This window comes from Vitis riparia, chromosome 7, assembly GCF_004353265.1.
Source record: "Vitis riparia cultivar Riparia Gloire de Montpellier isolate 1030 chromosome 7, EGFV_Vit.rip_1.0, whole genome shotgun sequence".
NCBI classification, from domain to species: Eukaryota; Viridiplantae; Streptophyta; class Magnoliopsida; order Vitales; family Vitaceae; genus Vitis; species Vitis riparia.
The window spans coordinates 4,647,646-4,667,921 of NC_048437.1; the positions used below are offsets into that span (position 1 = coordinate 4,647,646).

Consider the following 20,276-nt stretch of genomic DNA (forward strand, 5'->3'; position numbering starts at 1 on the left):
AAAATTCCAAACGTCGAATGCAGGGTCCGATACGAGATCAATAAGATGAATGTCACATATCCTATTATTTCCTATATCCCATTATTTTATAGTTTGATCCTGTTTATTATTTGTTCCGATATCTTAGAATTTTTGTTTAGTTTATATTTTTCAATTTTTTCTTCTTGTCGTGGAAAATTCCCACGAAAGACGAAGTTAGGACGTGTGAGGTGAAATAGAACTCCTATTAGATTTTGTCCTCTTCATTTTTCAGTGACTTTTGGGATGTTGGTGTGGCATCCACACCATGTGTTCATCATAGTGACTCTTGGAGCTCTGACTCTTCCACCGGGGTGAATTTTATTTGAACTTTGACAGGCGGCTGAAGTAAATAACGGAAACCCTGGTCTCGAGGTGTAGGAGGCTGACCCACAATGGTCACAGCCAGGTGATGCTAAGGTTGACCAATAATTTATAGGAGGTGATGTATGGAATGATATATACATATATCCATAATTATTGGGGTGTGAGATGTGATCCTCTCAGCCGCCATCAGCAGTTCAATTTTTTGTTCGGAATGGAAAGAATCTGCCCCAAAGGCACCTCTGCTTTCATTTGAATGCCATTAAAAAATTGCATGCAAGGTTGTAACCATGGACCCTTTCATGAATATAAAACCCAAACCCCCCAAGGACTACACCACAGCTTCAGCTTCAGCTTCTGCCTTTTTTTTTATCTCTTCACTCTGTTCGGTGTTTGGTGTCACTTGATTTTGAGGCCTAAGAAGATGGAGGGAAGAAGGGTTGTTGGCTGGGCTGCTAGGGATGCTTCTGGGCTTCTCTCTCCTTATTCATTCACTCTCAGGTTTCACTCTGTCCTTCTGTCTCTCGGCTGCTCTCTTCACTACTGGCTGATCTTTGAATGTATACATGAACAGAAAAACAGGTCCTGAAGACGTGGTGATCAAGGTGCTCTACTGTGGAATGGACCACACGGATCTTCATCAGATGAGGAACGAAGTACACTCCACTAATTACCCTTTGGTCCCAGGGTCTGCACCTATTTCTTCATCCCTCTCACACATTTTGTTGACATCTTCCTGCATAAAAAGGATTCAAAAAATTCAAAAGAAAAACCATCGTATTGTATATAGAAGCTTATATTAATTTATTCTCATTTGTTTCTTTGCCGGAACTGAAGGCATGAAGTAGTGGGGGAAGTGGTGGAGTTGGGTTCAGAAGTAAAGAAATACAGAGTTGGGGACATGGTAGGAGTTGGATGCATAGTTGGGTCTTGTGGGAGATGCCTCTCTTGTAATTCCAACATAGAGCAATACTGCAATAACAGAATCTTCACCTACAATGGTATCTACAAAGACGGAAGACCAACTCAAGGAGGGTTCTGTTCTGCCATGATTGTTCATCAAAAGTAAGCAATAAACACAAGCCATAAAAACTAGCCTTACCACCTCCTTTCTGTTTTCACAAGTTACCTAATCAACACAAACAAATGCAGGTTTGTTGTGAGGATTCCAGAAAAGCTTTCACCGGAGCAAGCTGCACCACTGCTGTGTGCTGGGGTGACGGCTTACAGTCCCTTAAGACAGTTCATGGGGTCCGGTAAGGTTCTCAATGCAGGAATTTTGGGTTTGGGGGGAGTTGGTCATCTGGGTGTTAAAATAGCGAAGGCAATGGGGCATCATGTGACTGTGATCAGCTCTTCTGATAAGAAAAGGGAGGAGGCTTTGCAGCACTTGGGAGCGGATGCTTTCCTAGTGAGCTCCAATGCGGCTGAGATGGAAGAAGCTGCAAACAATCTTGACTATATTCTTGACACCGTGCCGGCTTTGCACCCTTTGCAGTCTTATCTTTCACTTCTTAAAGTTGATGGGAAGCTATTCTTGGTTGGAGTATCTCCAAAACCACTGCAATTTGATGCAACCGATTTGATTCTAGGTATGCAATTTCAAGATTATGTTGCAGAACTAAAATATGTGAATCTGCATTATAAGCTACTAACTGGCCTACAAACAATTTGTTGCTATATAGGGAAGAAGAATATTACTGGAAGTTTCATTGGAAGCATGGAAGAGACTCAAGAAATATTAGACTTCTGGGCTGAGAAGAATTTGACTTCAATGATAGAGATAGTGAAGATGGACTACGTGAACAAGGCATTTGAAAGAATGGAAAGAAGCGATGTCAGGTATCGGTTTGTGGTGGATGTAGCTGGTAGCAACCTTGAATGATTAACCTCATCATCGCCCCGCCTCTCAGAGAATACAATAAATTTTGATGGGATTCTTCCTATGGCATGTGTGTCCTGCAACCAGAGTTATATTAATGTGTACCATGAGTGGAAATAAGGTTCCTGAAAAATAAAATCCTCATAAGTCCAATTATAGACTTTGATTGATTTCCTTTTTGGTGCTTCTGACAAGGTTGAGATCCCCTTCATCCAGGTTGACTCTCATTTCTTATGCCTGGATAAAGAATTCCTCTCAGCCACTCTTTTAATCATTGTATCTAAAAAGATACAAAGCGAGTGGCCCGACATAGTCTGAAGAAGCTGCATTCAACAAAATATCAATCAAGCAGTTCCACTGTGGGTTTTATTCTTACAGCTTTCATGCCTTACAACCATAAAAACGAGAGGAAAACCCAAAAAAAAAAGGACCCTTTAGGAACACATTATTTATTCCACACGCGGTAGTGGTATGCCGTACTGTATCTTCTCATAGGATTCACTGGATCACCCAGCTAGTTGGTTCAAGGCCATAAATAAAATTTGAGGAAACGCTCGTATTTACATTCATCACATAAAAGACATCAAACAAAGGCCAAGACAAGCATCTTAGGAGTGCCTGAATGATAGTACAGCATATACGTCAACAGAAGGCACTATGGGTGATGAAGGTAGCTAGCTCATACTGCAAATAAATCAAGCTAAGTAAACTGAATTGCAAAAGGCAAGACCTATTATGGAATCTAAATGCCAGGCAATCCGATATCAATATTCGAATTTAAGCTACAATGTCAACATACATGTTTCAGGAGTCTTATCAATGCATAAAACAGAACATACCATTACTTGTCTAAGGTTACAAGTAAAGGATGTTAGCGACTCCAAATAGCTCTATTCATTGCACAGAAGAAGCTCCAACTGAGTGTCACTAAAAAAAAAAAGGAAAAAGAAAAAGAAAAGAAAAAAGGAAGAGGAAGAAAAAAAAAACTGGCATAAGAACAAAAAGTTGTTCTATCTTTCAAGATTGTTAAAGCAGAATCAGGCATTGATAAAATTCATGAAACCATCGCAAGATCTTCACCATATGATCATAAAGCAGATAGTGCCACTGGCTCAGTCAGCCTTTTCCCCTACCACTTCCTTCAGAAGATTTAGAGCCCTCATAGGCAGAAAGGAAGAAAGTACTCTGGTTTTTCTGCAGAAACCTGCATGACATGAATAAATATTTCATGAAGCATCATATTAATAATGGCATCATGACCCCATATGAAAATGAAATAATTCAATTTTAATTTCAATTTATCTAGCACCTGGAAAGACAATTTTCCTCTAGCCATTCCCAAAGAACATGTTACCAATAGGATAGATACAAAAATGAAATGGATTGAGGAAACAATAAGCAACTCATTCAAATGATATAAAAACAAACTGGGATATCTTCATTCTCATGATGAGCAAAAGAGGTCCTAAAAAATATTTCTGCATCAACTTAAGCTGAAGCAAGCCAGATCCCCTCATCAACCTGTATTTATTTAAATTCACTTAAAAACCCATATAACCCTTCAATCCCCACACAAATAAATAAATAAAATCATTTACAGTTATATCAGAAGTTGTTGAAGTGCTTCTCTACTTGATCTTTCTTGTTCAAACAAGGGAAAAGCTACCAGGAATCTCATGCATGACCAACTTGTAAGTGGCAAAATTGATTGATCAGGTTCAGGAGCAGCTTCAAGGCAGAATGGCTACTGATGACCACTTGGAGGATCCCAAATGGAATAGTAAATATTTACTTTCATTGTTGTTCTTATTACTAATTTTTTCTGTATGTGTTATTCTCTCTTACTGATTTTTTTACTTTTATTAACTTTTAATCAAAATTGGGAATAAAAAATTCATTTTAAATAAAGAATTGAGTTTATACTTGAGAAAGTCAATGAATTTCTGCTGCATGCCAATCAAAGTCTCCTCTTCGATGTTCACGCATGCTAACAACTCAGGCAACTTAACTGCAACCAATGAAAAAATTTAAACAGTAAGCTCTTAAAGTTAGAACAGTACAAGAAAAAAGATCAACAGTCTTTCATTTCTCCTTCTAAACAAAAACTAAGCTGTATAAGATAACATGGGCAGTGATGATGATCAGCTGAACAGCTTGATATCAAGAAAGAATGATATAAAGAAATATGAAAATTATGTAATGCAATCAATCAAACCAACAAATTAAGAATTTAATAGAAGACAACAAGCATATTCATAGAACTGCTAAAAAACCTGCTTATGTCATTCTTCATTAAACATTTCATGGAATAAGCCTTCTTAAGACACTGTTACCAAATAAACAAAACTTCATGCAATTAAAATGCTTTAGCACTTCTAGAGAAGCATACCAAAGAGGCGCAGCAGATGCTCTGCGCCATATACAGTTGATGGAGAGAGATCAGGGTGGTAAATTGCTTCTTGAAATTGTTGACGCTCTTTTTTATATAAAAGCATCATTGGCAATGCTCTATCAAAGTAAGATCGAAGCCCATTCAATATTTCTGCAACATAATCAGTCATCCTGTATCCGAGAAAAAAACAACCATTAAAAGGATAAGGGTAAAGGCATCTCTTCAAGAAATATATACAAGATGGGAATTTCAATATAGTCTAATTTTCGCAAAACATGGTTATGTAGGATTAACTCACAATGACAAAATGTTATAAGACCTGCATCTGATGCATGCTTAAGGATATGAATGCATCTATTAGCATCCACATGTCTAGAAAGAGAGTGACAACTATGCACGAAATTTTAGATAAAGATAGAACATGGACTTAAGTACATTCTTGCATATATTTGTTTTTCCTTTTTCTTTGACTGGTAGATTCTCATGCTGTGTATTTAAAGCAATCTACAGAAACCATTGCCTTTTTGAGGCCCAGTTAAATATTGCATAACAAATATTCCAAGATTGCAAAACATCTTGTTATTGCCACTCAATTAATAAAAATAAATAACAGAAAAAGAACCATAGCCACTCTAAGAATGCAAATAAAATTGATAACCAAACTCAGACCAGAGATCTTTTCCCTATTTTTTTCCTTATTTGTTTCTCCATCTACACCTTTTCTGTATCTATATGGATTATCAATATAGTTCCAAAAGCTGGAGGTGTTATTGTGGGTCAATCTATTGCAAAACAGGGTGCTCAACCTATATAAACTCTGAAATGGATAACAAAACCTTACATAAAGTTGAGGAGGAATCTGGTAAGACATATTACCAATCCTTTTGGATGCTCCTGATACCCTCAATCATGTCCTGTAGCAAGAGAACTAGGCTTCACTACAAGTACCAAGCAAGCCATACTTTCCCTATTAGTTTTGAACATCTCAAAGATTCAATCTTGTGTTAGCCTAACAATCAAGGAGTCCAATTTGATCGTCTTAAATCAATTTTACTTTAATTGCACCAACTTCATGCTTTATATTGCATCATGCAGACTCAATGAATTTATAAATGACGTCTTCGAATGTTTTTTCTTCAATCGGTTCTGACATCAGTGTATCCTTCTCTATACTTGAGTATAGATGCACTATCAATGTATCTTACACAAAGCAGGTGAGGACACAAGGATTTCTTGTGAACCCTTACTTCATGCACTGCAGTGGCAACCTTATCAGCTGTCCACAGAGCATGAGAGAGCGACACCTTCAAATTGCAAGAGACTTCATGGATAAGGTGAAAATTGTTAGTTTCAAAAGAAAGTAAACCATCCTAACACCAGTAAACTGGTATAAGAGTAAACAGGATGTCAAAAACTTCTAATAAAGGATCAGTCATTCATGTTGAGCATGTTCTATATAAAGAACCTAGTTTCCATAATACAGGGATATAGGGTGTAGATCAGTGGGCCAAAAGTAGGATTAGGGTGAGAATAAGATGATATAGTTTTAATTTGAAAAAGAGGGTTCTCCCAACAAATTTTTAAAAAAATGTGTAAATTATTAATATCCATAAATTATTAAATCATTAAGAAAATGAGATAAACATTGTTTGTTTAAATTCTTCTTTCTTTGGCAAATAGGCACACACACAAGCCTCTCTCTCTCTCTCTCTCTACAAAATTTCAAATGCAAGATGAACATTGTTTGCTCAAATTTCTTTCCCTTTGGCAAATAGAACAAACACATGCATGCACACAAACCTCACACACTCTGCTATACAATTGGAACTGGAGTCTCACAAGGGATTTAGCGATTCCACAAAATTTCAAATGAAGATAAACATTGTTTGTTCAAATTTCTTTTTTTCTTTGGCAAATAAAACACACAGAGACCCCCCTCTTTATCTCACATACACACTCAAACACATCTTTCCCTCTCTAGCTCTTTCTCTCTCACACACAGAAACACGATGCATACAAGATGAATACTGTTTGCTCAAATTTCCTTTTTCTTTGGAAAATAGAACAACCAAGTTAAAAATACAAATAAGGATCGTCTTTCCATATCATGTTATGATGGAATTTTAATTCATTTAAAGGAATTTTCGTTATTTATTTTGGTTTCTAAGGAAAAGAGATTTCTTTATGGTTCAATGGGTGTGTGCATGTGTGTCTCTACCATGGATCTTAAATTATTTTTACATGTGTGCTGAAAGAAAGAGAGAGAGAGAGAGAGAGAGAGAGGGGGAGGGAGAGGGAGAGAGGGAGAGAGGGAGAGAGGGAGAGAGAGAGGGGGAGAGGGAGAGAGGGAGAGAAAGAGATAGAGAGAAAACTAGACAAAACACTATTCCAGTGAGAGGTTAATGCTAAAAATCCAAGAAAAAAACTTTATTTGCTCTAAGGAGCAACCACAAAAAAATATTTCATTGCTGGAGTGACAGTAACCGATAGTTGTTTCAACTAAAATGAATGACAGAGACAATAGCAATTAAAATTCACAAGCACAAAACAGGAGGAATGACAGCCAGCATATTAGCTGCCTTATCAACATCTGCAAATGGGACCAAATCAGAAAACTTACGTGCCATCCTTCTTTATCCTGTACTCAAGATACTTTATCAATATTGCATCGACATTTGGAATGCGCGGAAGTTTAACAAGCTACAAGAAGAGAACAATATTGGACGATATCAGTTACATTTAGCACTAACAGGTGATTTAAAATGCATGGATGGAAATGAGACAGCAGAACCAATGATAAATTTTTGGAAAAAAATTTATTTGATTACCAACCAATTATTGTGGAGCACCAACATGAAAAAGCTACCAACTAAACACTCAATCCTAACTTTAGTTTGAAAAGCAGTGATTGTTGAATATTAACATCTCTAAGCTTTCACCAAACAAAGAAATGGTATGAAGAGGATACAGGCTACATATCAACATAAAGGACAAGTCCTAACCTATGGGAGGTAGCATAATAATAATCAGATAGAATTCTAGAAACAAATTGATGGAGAATAAAGAAGGATTCTTATTTGTATTTGAATTAGATTTCCTATTGATATTTAAATTAGGGTTTCTATTATCATCAAAATTAATTTTTCTATTTAGTTCCAATTTTTGTAACTTTAATTTAGTACTTCAACTAGGATTGAAATTTTATTTCTTTTAGGACTGGTATTTTACTTTTGATCAGTTTTCTTGAAATGATTATAAATGCTGATTATAATAATGCAGGGATTGATTATTATTATTATTTGAGAAATATTCAAAAAATTTACATCTTCTATCAACCCCCCCTCCTTCCTTTCTTATTTCTTATATTCTCTCATCTAATTTTTGTTTTTTGTGCTCATCTAGTTTTTCTTCTCTTCTTATCTAAATTCTCCTTTTACTACAACTTCCATTCTGTTGTCCTATATCACAAACCACTCAAAATCCTACAGCTTAATAAGATTATAAGAAAACTATGAACAAATGAAGAAACAGAAAGAAAATGATACTGACTGCTGAATGTTATGATTGGGTAACACCAATGAACTGAATTAAAATTACAGGAAATATGTCAAATTGACCGAAACTGGAAAGGTAAGAGTAATCCTCAAAAATATAAAAGTTGAGTTGTTCAAAAAAGCACATATAGTCTCTGGGGCTCTATAAGGGAATATTGATCATGAACAAAAAAGTTTCCAAGATTGATGAATATTGTAGCTAATCCCAAATGGCTGGGTGGAAAAGCATGTTAGCGTTTAAGTTTTACTTTGACATAATTCCATAGAAACAATCAAATAGTAAAGCCAGGCAGTTACTTTACCATGATTTCTACTTCTGCTCCATTCCAACTAAAACTATTTTTAAGCATCATCAAATCCTGTTTGTGTGCCACACACAGATTCTCAACTAGAATATAAGTACCTTATCCTGCTGAGTAACAAAATCCCAATCATCAACAAGTTGCTTCTTTAGTGTCGCTGGAATTGGGATCTTGACAAGCTTTTCTGTTGATGCATTGTCCTTCTAACAAATATAAAACCACACTTAGTGCTTAACTATCAAAATCAACCCTGGTTAACAGCCCTAAAAAAAGCAAAGCAAAATATTGAACAGTTTATGAATGAACTAAAAGCAAATGTACAATATCTACATGTGTCAGCATACCCCACCACAACCAAAGAATAATTAAACAACAAATAAATAAACCAATTTATTAAACAAAGAAAAATTCAATCTTCAGCAGGGAAATTGTATGGAAAGAAAAAACAAAACTGTAAGAAATATATGCATGAAAATCAGGTGACATGCTCAAACATGGATGAATAGTGCCAGCCACTGTTTGATAAAACCACAAGAGTGAGAAGAGGCTCCTTTCAAGCCAAAGCACCACTTTGCAGAAAAACAATTAGAATGCCTCTCAACCCATTCATAACTATTACCAAGAACAAATATTACATGAAGGAAAGGAGGCCTCAAAATGCAAAAATTTAATTTCAAGCGGGTTGAAAAATTGACAAAACTTGTACATGGTGGGTGGATGTCTCGTCCTTCTTGATCTTTTTAATTAATAGAAAAGATCTATTGGTTTCTGATAAAAATAAAAAATAAAAAATAGACAAAGCTAAGTCAGAGGCAATAAACCTCATCCCATATGCATAAATTTGCACATCAACACATGGAGGAAATGCTTGTTAAGTTCTCTAATTGAAGACACCAAATATTAAATGAAGCATCAAACATCTGATTAAATATTAGGTAGTTGCATACCATACCATATATCCAAATTAAAGATCTTTATCGTATTGCTCATGTTTATAAGTTAAAAGAGTATGTTATCAAGACCAAGCTTAAGAATTATTCTTGTAACAGATCTTCAATAGAATTGCATCTATTCAGCTACCTCACAAATTTGAAGAACAGTGACGTTATCAAGATCAAGCTTAAGAATTATTCTTGTAACAGATCTTCAATAGAATTGCATCTATTCAGCTACCTCACAAATTTGAAGAACAGTGACGTTATCAAGACTAAGCTTAAGACTTCTGCATGTATTGAATGATGCATTAAACTAAATATCATAAAATTTTGCCCAAAGAATTAAAAATTTGAACCAGTGAAGTTGTTAATTTCCAAAATCACCAGAAAGCACTTTTATATGTAATTATGAGTCAAAGCAGACCTCAATGCCAGAGTCACTTTTTCGCCTCTTCCCTCTAGCCACTGCAATAAATTCCAATATTTCAATAAAAGTTAATTTCATAATTTATAAAATATATTTTCTAGAATAAACAGATGAAAGACCATTTTATTAATGGATTTTGCAACCACAAAACTCAGATTCACATATATTTAAACAGAGATTGGATGAGAAGGAGGTTCGCTAATGAAAATTGATGTTGCCATAAAATGCAGTGTAAGAAGACACGTGATAGAAGAAAGAAAATAGAAAAGGACAAAAAGGAGCATGAGCATGCCTGGATAGAAATATTTTATCAAGCAGTCAACACTTAAAACAATTGATTTACAGAGCTTCAGAAGGTCAAAGGGCGAGGTAGGTGACAAGACTTCCTCTTGCATAAGCATAGCTGTGGCACTGTGCTATGTTAGCCACTGCTTGGTCGATCTGGTTGAAATAATTTTTTAGGGCAAAGAAGCATCAACAGCCAAGACATGGGACAGACTTTGCTTCTCTACTTCTCTTTGGGCGTCTTTAATTGGAGGAGTCTGACAACCTTTTAGTACCGCCTTTTTCATGGATAGGACCATTTTCTCAAGGAACCAAAGAAGAGAAGTTATTACTAACCAGTTGATTCCCCCACTAAAATCCAGTATACAGCCGCTATGCCTCAACCAAACAGCTTCCCAGACCACCCAACCCCACCCACACAAAAAAAAAACCTTCAATGACACACAAGAACTCACGTAGTGGGAAAAAAACCTCCAGAGAACAAGGCAATAGCACCACGAAATAAAGAAGATACTTTGATGGCTTGCAGTCAGGTTTGTCGCACTTCTCCATGCTAACATATTTCAGGTAAATACAAGCCAGAAAAACTCCCTATCTCATCTAATTCCAATCATAAAATTTCTAATGAAATTCAAATTCCAATGACCATGCCCCCTCTTACCCCAATAAGTAAGTTATGCACACTTTCTTGTTACCAACTAATACATAAAGAGATGGAAAGCAAATCCTTGGACTCAAACTCCCTCTCACCACCCATTAAGACAGAACCTAATCCTTTGTCCATCCTGCACAAAAGGAAATAGGACCCTGAAATGTATCCTAACCTTTTCTAATTGTACACTCACCCAAGTCCACCCTTATCTCCTAAAACCATTCCTTCATTCATCTTTACAAATATCCTCCACCATTTTCTATGGATGCAACCTACAATAATAATTTGTATAACATTAATATTCCAATTTGTATTAAGTTTCGTATTGCTAGACGATTTCCCATTGCTTAGGATTTCTATTTCTGTTCTAGTTTTTAGTATTTTTAGCCATGTTACAGTTTAGAAAAATTCCTATTTCTCTTTTTTTTTTCTTCTTTTTCTTTAAGCAATCAATTTCCCTATTAAGTTTAGGATTAATTAAGAGGTTTATAAATGGTTTATAACCAGTATGTGGAGAATATGATTTACTTTCAAAATACAGATTTTCATTTTAGCAACAACAATTTGCCTTATTGTTCTCTTTCTTCTCAATCATTCTCCTACTTTCTTGTTTGAGTTTTTATTGCGACGGTGATTGATCATCTAACCTTGGAGCATTAGGCTTGAAATCAAAGCTTAGGTTGAAGCTTTTGTCAGCTCAAACTTGCGTCCACAACAACAATTGAGAGGTAGACATCATTAAGTGCTTACTACACATAAACCCTTATCCCAACAATCTCAAGAAAAAGTCAAGCTCTTGCAAAGATAAGTTGCAATGTGGACCTAGCAATTGGCTCAACACACTATCAACAAGCTGATCAATGACACTTCTTGCCGTTAATTTCTGAAAAACAAATGATGTCTCCAATATAGGGCTACTTTCAGAAACCCAGTCATCTTCCGTAAAACCAAACATCCAATGAATAGACAAATTGACTTTGTGAAGCTAATTTTAAAGTCAAGTTTCTTGAATTTTATGAGAGTCTCAAGGCCCAAGATTTTGTCAATTGGCTTAATACTATAGAGCACATACTTTAGCAGCATGAAATACCCAAAAATAAGGTCCTCAAATCTGCAGCCATTCAATAGAAAGGAAGAATGTCGGCATGGTGGGAGCAATTACACATCACAAGAATGTAAAAGAAAGCCTGAAATTGTGGAGAGGGAAAAGATGACAATAAAAAAATAATAAATTTTTTAACCGTTAATTATGTCAAAAAAAATATTTTTGCCTTTAATTATGTTAAAAAATTATACTAATATTTGCATAATTTTAAGGCAAAGAAGCCAAAGCGTTGAATACTACATTGAAAAATTTTGTCAATTAATAAAGCATAGGATTCTATTACGGAGTGAAAAGCAATTAGTGGTGCAGTATTTCAGTGATTTGATGCCTAGTATACAAGATATTTTGAACTTTTTTATACATATATAGGTAAAACAAAAGTGTATGTATATAAAAGGAAACACCAACAAAGCCTAGCCTCCCAAGGTACACAAGAAGTATACAATGGTCGCATAAAGGCTCAACCAAAAGAATAGAGGGGCTACAAAAAACAACACCAGCCCTTGATAAGAACGCAAACAATCAACAAAGTTGATTAAAGACAAGGAAGCATCACCAATAACCGTCTTAGTCCAAGCTCAAAGATTACAAAAAAAAAAAAAAAGGTTTTAGCCTTTGGTTGGAAAACTCCTCGTTTTCAATCACTCTTGAGTTTATTTCCTTCCAACTTGTCCAAGACACATAAGGGAACTGTTCTCCACACCTTTTTCACATTTTTTACCCATGAAAGAGTTACGACAACCTAAGAGGGTCTGTCTAAAAGAAGTAGAAAGCACTCATGAGTCACAACACACCTAAAAGGGTAAACAACAATTGCCATAGCACCCTTGTCTTTGTACAATGAGCAATGATGTGGTCAATGGATTCTTCCTTGTTTTGACAAAGGAAACATTTGTTTGCAATAGACTAACCTCTCCTTTGAACCTAAACCAAAGTTAAAACCTTTCCTCACATATCATTCCAAGCAAAGAAACCCCCCTTTGGTAACACTAAGGAGTTCTAAATAACGCCCATAGTCCACCGAGAAAGGACTGGACTTCTCGACTCTAAAACAAAATAGAGGGCTTTGATTGAAAAACCTACCGCTCTTTTACTTTGTCTCAATCACCCTATCTTCCTTATCCCTTGTAATCTTAAAAGGAACCACTCCACATTTTCCACCTCTCAATAGTTGAAAGGCCTAGAGAAGCAAGGAGTTTAACCACCCCCTTCAATTGATGGATTCCAAACATTAACCACCCACGCTCTTCTAAAACAACCATGGCAAATAAAGTAAGGAAGTTAGCACACAATGGTTCATCTCCATATCATTTGTCCTTCCAAAACCTCATCTTCCACCCATTACTCACTAAAAACGAAATTCTACTGCTTAAAAGATCTCAATCCTTCCTAATGACTTTCCATAACCCAACTTCATACTCATCTCTCACTTCACGAGAACATTATCCCCCTTCTTCCTCTCCATATTTCTCACTTATAACTTGCTTCCAAAAAGCCCCCTTTTCATTAGGAAAACACCAACTTCATACCCATCTCTCACTTAACGAAAGTGTCACCCCCCTTCTTATTCATACTTCCCACTTATAACTTGCTTCCAAAGGGTCCTCCTTTCATTAGCAAAACACTAACTCCATATCCATCTCTCACTTAACAAGAGTGCCATTCCCCTTCTTCTTTTTCATACTTCCCACTTATAACTTGCTTCTAATGAGCCCCCCTTTCATCAACAAAATACTAACTCCATTTGTAGAAAAGAGCCTTGTTGAGCACTAAGAGACGTCTAACACTCGGGCATCGATAGACACCAAATGAACTTCTTTCAAAAGCACAATAGGAAGATCAACATCAATATTAAAAACCTTATAAGAAAGAGAAAAAAATATGATTATTATTTTAAAAAGGACGATGCCATTGAGATGTGACACCATTAGGTCATTTCTTTTGCCTTGAATATGCAAACAATCTCTATGATTTGCATTAATATCATCACGCTTAACAGTTGTTGTTAAGATAAAGCCCTTAAAAGCATATAACATGATGTGAAAATTTTGGATTTATTATTTATTTAATATGATTCCAATTTCACTTTTATCTATCCTATTCCATGCATTACACTCTTAAGCATTTGGCTTAACATCTTTTGCATTGTGCATAACTTGGATGCATTAGGAATTGCACAAAAAATCTAAGTCATAAGTTCCTTACAAATAGATGATTTGTTCATAGTCAGTTCATGGGCTTAGGGAATCCATTTGAAGTTGTAGTGCATCACCTTCTAATTGGAGGAATGACTGGTCTAGGTCATCGAGATGAGTTTCCTATGGTGAGTGTGCTAATGCGTACGGTTACATATTAAATAGGACCAACGGTGAATTATGATGTAAGGTTATCGGGTGGTCATAACTTCATCAAACTGTAATACCATATGGTCTTTCAACCTTAAGAGAATTTTGAGTTTATGCCAATGTTAGCAGTGCCTTTGACCTACAGGTGAGACACTCAAGTGGTCACATATTCCTTATGGATCGGGTCATTGTTGATGGAAGTCGATAGCATAGGTATTCTTAATAAAAACACCATGATATCTCATGGAGTCTGAGATAATATGTCCCCTTGAATGATCCTCAGGAAGTACGTTCAAGTAAACTATGATCATAATAGTTCCTTAAGTGAAATTTGACATATGCTCTTTGCAAGTTAGGAAATGTCAGTTGATCACATAAAAAGGTCTATAATAGATACAAGCACTTATGTCTCATTGTAATTACATGGTACTAGAATTTAGTTAGTTCTCTATAATGGGATGTTGAATCAATTTCAAAATTGGATTTTAAAGGAGCCAATATTGTCTTATAGGTCCCAATGGTTCTTGCTTGAGCTCATATTCCTTTATGGCTGATTTTTTAGGGTTGGATTGGTTCTAAGTTCACTTATATACATAAAGGCATTCCAATAAATACGCAAAGTTGTACAGGTGTTAGTAAACAATCTCTTTGGACTAAGCTAATTGATTTATTGGAGTCCATTTGGACTAATTAATCAATTCGGGTCTTTCTAAGGCTATATTAAGTGACCTAAGCTCAAGTCACTTAAGCCTATGGGAAGCCTATAAATACCCCTGTAAGGTTTAGGGCTCCATTTTCTTCCATTCCTTTTTCTCCCATACATTCTAGAAAGAAAAAACCATAACCTCCACATTCATGAGATCTCCACATCTTTGTGCCAAGATTTAAGGAAAAGTCATCAAGCAGAAGACTTAAGGTGTACAAGATCTTCTATAATTTCTTTTCTACTCTTCACAAGGTCAGAGAATGAAGTAATCTAGATTCCCTACAAGTGTATCTATAGGATAAACACTATCAGTTGAAACAATAGGAATGGAAATACAAAAAAGAGTTAAAGATTCTTTTTCACTATAGATCTGCCCTTGAAAATGAGTCATTTGAGCACATAACACAAACACCGGGTTTGCATGTGTGCGTGTGTGTGGGGGGAGGGGGAGAGGGAAGTTGTTTTTTTTTTAATAAAAGAATAGCTTAACACACATTTTGAAGCTTTATGTGCAAGTTTGTGGCGATTAGAACAAGGAATATGAACAAAATGGAGACACCTAAACACTTGATAAAAGGAAATAAATGATGATCTTGACATCAGAAAACACGAAAGCCTAAAATTGTGAAAGGGTTTTATGAGACTCTCCTAAGAGCTGAAATAGAAGACATAAAAAACAAGAACGAACAATATATAGGAGATAATGAAATATGGCAAAAAGTTCTAAATATGGTATTAAGTACATAAATGAATGTCCTTCCAAATAACAATAGGAAGATCAACATCGGCATCAAAACTTTAGACAAAGAATACAATGATTTTTAGCTAAAGAAGGATAGGGCTCTTAAGGTGTGACATAATTAGATCCTTCCTTTCACCTTGAATACACTGGTAATTCTCTATCATTCTTATCAATATCATTACTTTTGAAAAGTATAACTCTAGTAGGATAAGCATTGCTAGCTAAAACAATACAAATAGAAACATGGAAAGATGAAATTAAAGATTCCTTGCCACTATAGCTCTTCCTTGAGAGGAGTCACTTAAGCAAAGAAAAAAAGAAAAACACTCACAAAAGGTAACAATCAAGGTGGTGAATGCTCGTCTAATAAAAGGATGCTAGCATCAAAATCCATTTTTTCGTAGAAGAATAGCCAAAACACACATTTCAAAGCTTTATGCATGAGTTTGTGGTGATTAGAATTAGAAATATGAATATAACATACACACCCAAACACTTCAAGAGATAAGGAGATAAATGGCATCCGGACATGAAGAGACAAAGGAGCCCGAAATTGTAAAGGGGCTTTATGACACTTTTGAGGAAATGAAACAGAAGACAAACAAACAAGACTGAAAGATATGTTGGAAATAATGAAGTACATGGCACAAAGTTATAAAATAGGGTATTGAGTACTTGAATGAATGTCTTCCTAACGAACAATAGGAAGATCAACATCAATATCAAACACTTTAGACGAGGCAGGACCAAAATTATTACCTGAAGAAGGGCAAGGCTCTTGAGATACGACATTACTAGGTCCTTTCTTTTGCCTTGAATACACTTTTAATTCTCTTTCATTTGTGTCAATATCACCACTTTTAACAAGTGTATCTTTAATAGGATAACCATTACCATCTGAAACAATAAGAATGGGAACAGGGAAAGATGGAGTTAAAGACTCCCCTTCACTATAGCTCTCCCCTCGACGAGGAGTCATTTGAGCAGATAAAAAATGGAACATGCTCACAAAAGGTAACATCCATGGAGGTGAATGCTCGTCTACTAAAAGGAAGAAAACAATGATATCTTTTTTGTGTAGAAAAGTAGCCTAAGCATACACATTTTAAACCTTTAAGCTAGACTTTTTAGTGATTAAAACAATGAATGTTACCATAAAATACACACCCAGACACTTTAAAGTATAAAGGAAATAAATGGTGATTTGGACATAAAGAGACATAAGAGCCCAAAATTGCAAAAGGGCTCCATGAGACACATTGAGGAATTGAAATAGAGGATATAGAAGATAAGAACAAATGATAGCTAGGAGATAATGAAGTATATGACACAAAGTTATAAACAAGGTATTAAGTACATGAATGAATATCTTTCCAAAGAACAATAGGAAGATTAACATCAATATCAAAAACCATAGATGAAAGAGAAGAACTATGATTATTACTTGAAGAAGGATATATCATATCCTTTCTTTCTCCTTGAGAACACTAGTAATTTTGTATCATTTATATCAATATCATAACTTTTAACAGGTGTTTCTCTAGTAGGATAAGCATTACCATTTGTAACAATAAGAATGGGAAGAGTAAAAGATGGAGTTAAAGATTCCTCTTTAACATAGCTCTCCCCTTGAAGAGGAGTCCTTTGAGTAGAGTTAAAAAGAAACATGCTTAAAAGGGGTAACATCTATGGAGATGAATGCCCATCTACTAAAAGTATGACAATATCCTTTTTGTGTAGAAAAGCAACGTAAGCGCACACATTTTAAAGCTTTTATGTACGAGTTTGTGGTGATGAGAATGAGAAATATGCACATAAGATACATACCCAAACATCTTAAGGTACAAAGTAGATAAGGGCGATTTGGAGATAACGAGAAACAAGAGCCTAAAATTGTAAAATATGACATGGAATTTGATGTATTGGAAAAACAACATACAAAAGATTATTAACCCAAAAATGAGCAGGAACATTCATCGTTAAAGATTACATAATCTCAAGAAAACGATGATATTTCCTCATGGACATTCCATTTTGTTGAGGAGTTTCTACACAAGATTTTTGATGAATTATACCATGACTTGAAAAATAAGAACCTAAACCTTGATGAATATTTTCACCATAATGATTGGATTGAACAACTTCAATTTTTGCATAGAATTCAGTAGCGATCATTTTGTGAAATATTTTGAAGACATCATATACATTACTTTCATGTTTTTAGAAGGTGCCTAGGTGACTTGAGGGAGTCATACACAAAAGTCACAAAATAACAATATCTAGGTGGAGCTTAGGAGAATGTCTCCAAACATCAATATGAATAATATCAAAAGTAGTACTTCTATTACCATGACAAAAATATAAGAATTTATTTTTTTTCAAATTTTCAAGGCTCATGATGGAATTGATCAATAGAAGTGCATTTATTAAATTTTGAATCCAAACTAAGCAAACATTGCAAAGATGGGTGACCCAAGTGATGGCGTGACTTTAATAACATTAAATCACTACTAAAAAAGAAGGGGCATCTAGGTATTAAAGTGTTGTCCCCTTTCAATGAAATCTTACTTGGAAAATGGAGTTAAAGATTTGCTTTATAGAAAGCAAATTTTTTTGGCCAAGATAAGATCTATGGTAGGCAAGAGAGAAGAATCAAGTTTTGCTAAGATATGTTGTGCAGTGGTGCTCCTTTAAATTCTTAGTAAAATCTTTCCATTGAAGTTGGATGGAGAAGTGTCATTCCTCACAAAAGGTCGGGTAGGGCTCTTGAGCTCTTACTTTTTTTTTTTTTTGATAGATAAGCACAAATATATTAAGGGGCAAAAAGCCAGAAAGCATACAGGGAGTATACATAGTAGCCTAAAACAAGAACGCAAAAAACAAGCAATCTCACCAACCCTTAAGTGGCCGCTAGCCACTCCAAAAAGCCTAAAAGCGAAGAGGACTCCTCTTCAATGTACACCCTAGCCCAACTCCACAAATTACATACAAAAGAATTTTTGAGTTTCTGTATAGCTAAAGAACCCCCCTAAAAGCTAATCTATTCCTTTCCTTCCATACCGTCCAGAAAATACACAACGGGATGGAATTTCAGATCTTTTTCCTTTTTTTCCCCACAAAAGGGTCCCTCCAACTAAATAACACCTCTTTAACTGACTCTGGGAACACCCACTGAACCCCAAAAAGGGCAAGGACGATCTCCCAAAGGACCCTTACCACTATACAGTGTAAAAGAATGTGATTAACATTTTCTTCTTCACAACCACACAAAAAACAGTGATTAAGGAGCTGTCACCCCCGTTTTTAAAGCCTATCCAAAGTGAGAATCTTCCCCCACGTGGCTTCCAAAGCAAAAAAAACAACTTTGGTTGGGACCTTATCCACCCAAATGCATTTATTCGGGAAAGCGCAGGCATTGGGGAGAGCCGACAGATTATAAGCATTCTTAACCCCAAAAATGTCATGACCCCCTCCTTTCCAGAACACTGAGTCCTCCTCTGAAGATATCTTGAAGTCCCTTAGCATATTAAGCAAGTCTCTAATCAAGTCCAACTCCCAATCATTAAAATCTTTAGAAACACTAAGATTCCAACCTCCTTGATCAAGGCTTGAGTCCCACACTTCATTGACCGTTGCATTCCTATGGACAGCCAAGGCAAATAACTGGGGGAAATTTTGGGATAGCACCGCATAGCCACACCACTGATCAATCCAGAATTTAATTCTAGTCCCCTTCCCCACCTTAAACTTTATGCTATCCCAGCACCAATTTGCCTCCTTCATAATCTCCTTCCAAACCCCCACTCCAAACGTCCCGCGAGCTTCCTTAGTCCTCCACCCAAAGCCCTTTTGACCATATTTCACCCCGATCACCCTCTTCCGAAGATTGTCCTTTTCAGAGGCAAATCTCCAAATCCATTTACCCAGCAAGGCTTTGTTCAAGAGATCAATCTTCTGTATGCCTAGACCACCCTTCTCCTTTCGAGTGCACACCACCTCCCAATTAATTAAGTGGACTTTCCTCTCCAAGCTTCCCCCTCCCCAAAGAAAGTCTCTTTGTAATTTTTCAAGTCTTTTTGCAACAATCTTAGGCATTCGAAAGAGAGATAGATGGTAAATAGGCATACTGGCCAGTGTGCTCTTAATGAGGGTGATACGCCCGCCCTTAGATATATATTGTCTTTTCCATTGGACTAATCTTCCACCCCATCCCACATAGAAATAGCTTTGTGATGGGCTCTAACGGGCAACCCCAAGTAAATAGTGGGCAGAGACCCCACTCTACACCCTAGCTCCACTGTCATTTCCTCAATCTCTTCAACCTCACTAACCGGAATTAAAACGCTCTTAGCTAGGTTAATTCTTAGACCAGAAGACGCCTCAAACCAAGCCAAAATCCAGCTTAAAGTGGTTAGTTGTTCTTTCCTAGCTTCGTAGAAAATGATTGTATCGTCAGCAAAAAGAAGGTGGGAGACAATCATCTCCACTCCCCCTCTCCCCCGAAGTCTGCAGCCTGACAAGAAGCCCCCACCAACAGCCCTTCTTATTAGAGTGCTTAGCACTTCCATACCTAAGACGAAGAGATAAGGAGAAAGAGGATCTACTTG

At 36.1% G+C, this 20,276-nt stretch overlaps 2 protein-coding genes and 1 long non-coding RNA gene across 9 annotated transcripts in view; 1 reads left to right on the plus strand and 2 right to left on the minus strand.

Moving 5' to 3' along the window:
* Positions 1–450: 450 nt before the first annotated feature.
* LOC117917336 lies at positions 451–1,728 on the minus strand. The gene is made up of 2 exons (XR_004651669.1): positions 1,472–1,728; positions 451–1,078 (listed from the first exon to the last, which is right to left on the minus strand). It is a non-coding gene; the product is annotated as an uncharacterized LOC117917336 (long non-coding RNA).
* Positions 592–2,399, plus strand: LOC117917333 (cinnamyl alcohol dehydrogenase 1-like). The gene is made up of 5 exons (XM_034833574.1): positions 592–843; positions 917–1,030; positions 1,180–1,407; positions 1,495–1,934; positions 2,028–2,399. The coding sequence occupies exons 1-5, from the start codon at positions 599–601 to the stop codon at positions 2,225–2,227; spliced, it is 1,227 nt and encodes a 408-aa protein (XP_034689465.1). The 5' UTR covers positions 592–598; the 3' UTR covers positions 2,228–2,399.
* Positions 2,400–2,564: 165 nt separating this feature from the next.
* The window catches only part of LOC117917334 (protein MRG1), a 35,437-nt gene continuing 17,725 nt past the window's right edge, over positions 2,565–20,276 (minus strand). For 2 of the 7 annotated variants that reach the window (XM_034833580.1, XM_034833578.1), the window contains 6 exons: positions 9,832–9,872; positions 8,574–8,675; positions 7,237–7,316; positions 4,614–4,786; positions 4,148–4,232; positions 2,808–3,428 (listed from right to left, as the gene is read on the minus strand). In XM_034833580.1, the coding sequence (XP_034689471.1) occupies positions 3,341–3,428; positions 4,148–4,232; positions 4,614–4,786; positions 7,237–7,316; positions 8,574–8,675; positions 9,832–9,872 (569 nt within the window). In that variant the 3' untranslated portion in view covers positions 2,808–3,340. Of the gene's footprint in view, positions 3,429–4,147; positions 4,233–4,613; positions 4,787–7,236; positions 7,317–8,573; positions 8,676–9,831; positions 9,873–16,428; positions 16,567–20,276 lie in introns of all 7 variants that reach the window. The other 5 variants (XR_004651668.1, XM_034833576.1, XM_034833577.1 and 2 more) reach the window with 5 other exon arrangements.

What these genes read in the sequence shown, in the direction of transcription:
- LOC117917333 (XM_034833574.1), top strand. Translation starts at nt 599, where the DNA reads ATGCCATTAAAAAATTGCATGCAAGGTTGTAACCATGGACCCTTTCAT. An exon ending in CCTTATTCATTCACTCTCAG is followed by an intron (nt 844 to 916) that starts GTTTCACTCTGT and finishes ATACATGAACAG; the next exon opens with AAAAACAGGTCCTGAAGACG. An exon ending in GCCATGATTGTTCATCAAAA is followed by an intron (nt 1,408 to 1,494) that starts GTAAGCAATAAA and finishes AAACAAATGCAG; the next exon opens with GTTTGTTGTGAGGATTCCAG.